Source organism: Entamoeba dispar, genomic scaffold (assembly GCF_000209125.1).
Source record: "Entamoeba dispar SAW760 scf_1105229460941 genomic scaffold, whole genome shotgun sequence".
NCBI classification, from domain to species: Eukaryota; Evosea; order Mastigamoebida; family Endamoebidae; genus Entamoeba; species Entamoeba dispar.
The window spans coordinates 39691-42074 of record NW_001854444.1 but is presented as its reverse complement, the minus strand read 5'-3'; the positions used below and the strand labels follow the sequence as shown (position 1 = coordinate 42074).

The following is a 2384-nucleotide window of genomic DNA, read 5'->3' as shown; positions in this document are numbered from 1 at the left end:
ACTTTGCAAAACAATTCCTACAGAATTACTTCATCTTGAATTTGACTTACAATATGTAGATTTTATAGTACGAGGAACTGGTGAAGTATATTTTAATGGTTATAATATAATTGATCCAAGATTTAGAGACTATAAAGATGAAGATATTGAAGAAGGTGGATTTGAAATGAATATAAAATAAAAAATATTATTATTTCATTGATTGTTTAATTTAAATTTCTTCTTTATTTTATTATAACAACAAACCAATTATTAATAAATATATTATTATCTTAAAGAAGTTTATTCTTCTTTAATATCTGTTTGATATTGTTGTTCTTTTTCATAGTTATCAACAATAAGTAAAATTACTCCTATTATGAGAATAATCATTCCAAAATACCATTGTATTGGAATATATTCTCCTATTAATCCTCCAATAATTCCAGACATAATAAATCCTGTTATAGTAGATATAATTGTTACTGTGAGAGGTGGTAATTCACTAAGTGCTTTTGCAAAAAAGAATCCTCCAGCACTATTACATACAAACATTAATATAACACATAAAAATCTTATAATAATACTAAATTGATTTTGTGCAAATGGAATATGTGTTGAACTAATTCCTTTACTAAATAATCCTCCAATACTCCCACAAATACCACAAACTAATGGATATTTAAATCTCCAAATCCCTTCCATTATTTTAATAAAAGTTCTTTTATTTTTAAATTAAAAAATGAACAAAATGAAATAATCCTTTAATTCAAATATGAATTTTAGAGTGGACAAACATAATTGTATGGGAAGTATCCTTGTTGTCCTTTTAATTCTCCAAGCCACCAATCTCCTTCTTTCTTTAATACTGTAATAATATCTCCTTCTTTAAATGATAACTCTCCTTCTTCTTGTGCTTGATATTCATATTCACATCTTACTTGTTCTTTTCTTGTTGGTGGTGGGGGTGGTGGTCTTTTTCCACTAGATGTACTTACTGTTGTTTTAACACTAGTTGTTGTACTTGTTGTTGTAGAACTTCCTGAATTTTCAAATTCAGATGGTTCATATGTTCCATCCATGACATCACTAGATTTCTTTGAGAAAACATTTGCATCAATAACCATTGATGATTCTCCTGGAGTAATAATTGGTGCTGGGTCAAGTGCACAAATTCTGAAATTACTAGAAACTTCTGATGCTTCTCCCCAATAATTATTTAAATGATTCAAATAATCTGTATAACTAACAATAAGAGTACCACAAATTGGAGAAACAACTTCATCAGCAGAAGATGTTAATTTTTCAACATCAGCAATAATTTCATTTCTTAGGTAATTGTAAAGGTCTCTAGCAACATTGTATTTATTCTGTGCTTCTGCAAGTCCACTTTGTTTTCCTGGTGGTTTCTTAGAAATACTGAGAACTGAATCATGATATCTATCCATATCAACTCTTCTATTATGACAAATTTCAAATCTTTTTTCCATTATTTTGAATTGTTCCATATAAGTTTTTAATGGAACAATAATATCACTCTCAACTCTTGTTTCATATGTATTAACTCCTTCATCTATTTTTTGGAACGTTGAAATAATAGAATCTATATCTGACTTTGTTTCGGGACTATTATTAACAACACAATCACCTAATGATGTTAAAACTTCAACTTGCATCAAATTAGTAGCATGAATAGTAGGTGCTAGCTTCTTAATAACTTCTAAAATATTCTTAAACTTTTTATATGATTCACTGAGCTTATTCTTGGCATATTGAACGTCACTGTCCATAGTTTTTTGACCTGCTCCAACATGGGTTTTAATTTGATAAAACTTTCTTCCAAACGCCTCTCCAATTCCGCTCATCCCTATACTAATTTACTAGATCTGATTAATATACTCTAACCTCTCTTTTTGCGTATGTTTCAAATAATTGTTTCACTTTATAATTTGTTCCAACGAATTTTGTTATTTTTCATTTTGTGTTATTGTTAAATAAAACCAAAACATGATAATGTTATTCAATTATGTTATTATCATTACCTTTTGAAAATTTTTGATTTGTGATTAATATCTTTTGTTGAGAACAGTTGTTAACACGTATTTTTTTATTAAGCAAGACTAAATAGATAATTCACTCAGTTGGTTATTTGGAAGAGAAAAAGCAGAGGTAGGTATGAAAAGGAATAGAAATTAATATAAGTTTTTTCATTTAATTTTTATTATGGAATTCTTTAGAAAGAAAAAAGAAGCTAAATCGAACAGAGATCTTTGGGTATTTATTCTTAATTGTTCTGACAGAATTTCCAACAGAATTCATAATGAGTATAAAACATTTGAATGTAGAATTAGAATATATAACTCGTTATGGACAGGATTTGTTCATTAGAGTAAAGATCAGAGAGA

At 27.7% G+C, this 2384-nt stretch overlaps 2 protein-coding genes across 2 annotated transcripts, besides 3 other annotated features; both read right to left on the bottom strand.

The window, feature by feature from the left end:
* Positions 1-169: 169 nt before the first annotated feature.
* Positions 170-271: a sequence feature (AT_rich).
* Positions 272-282: 11 nt separating this feature from the next.
* EDI_295410 (uncharacterized protein) lies at positions 283-684 on the bottom strand (the record flags this gene model as incomplete). The annotated part of the gene is made up of 1 exon (XM_001737904.1): positions 283-684. The coding sequence occupies one exon, from the start codon at positions 682-684 to the stop codon at positions 283-285; it is 402 nt and encodes a 133-aa protein (XP_001737956.1).
* Positions 683-723: a sequence feature (AT_rich).
* A 38-nt stretch (positions 724-761) lies between these two features.
* EDI_295400 (bridging integrator, putative) lies at positions 762-1844 on the bottom strand (the record flags this gene model as incomplete). The annotated part of the gene is made up of 1 exon (XM_001737903.1): positions 762-1844. The coding sequence occupies one exon, from the start codon at positions 1842-1844 to the stop codon at positions 762-764; it is 1083 nt and encodes a 360-aa protein (XP_001737955.1).
* A 324-nt stretch (positions 1845-2168) lies between these two features.
* Positions 2169-2204: a sequence feature (AT_rich).
* The last annotated feature ends 180 nt before the right edge of the window (positions 2205-2384 follow it).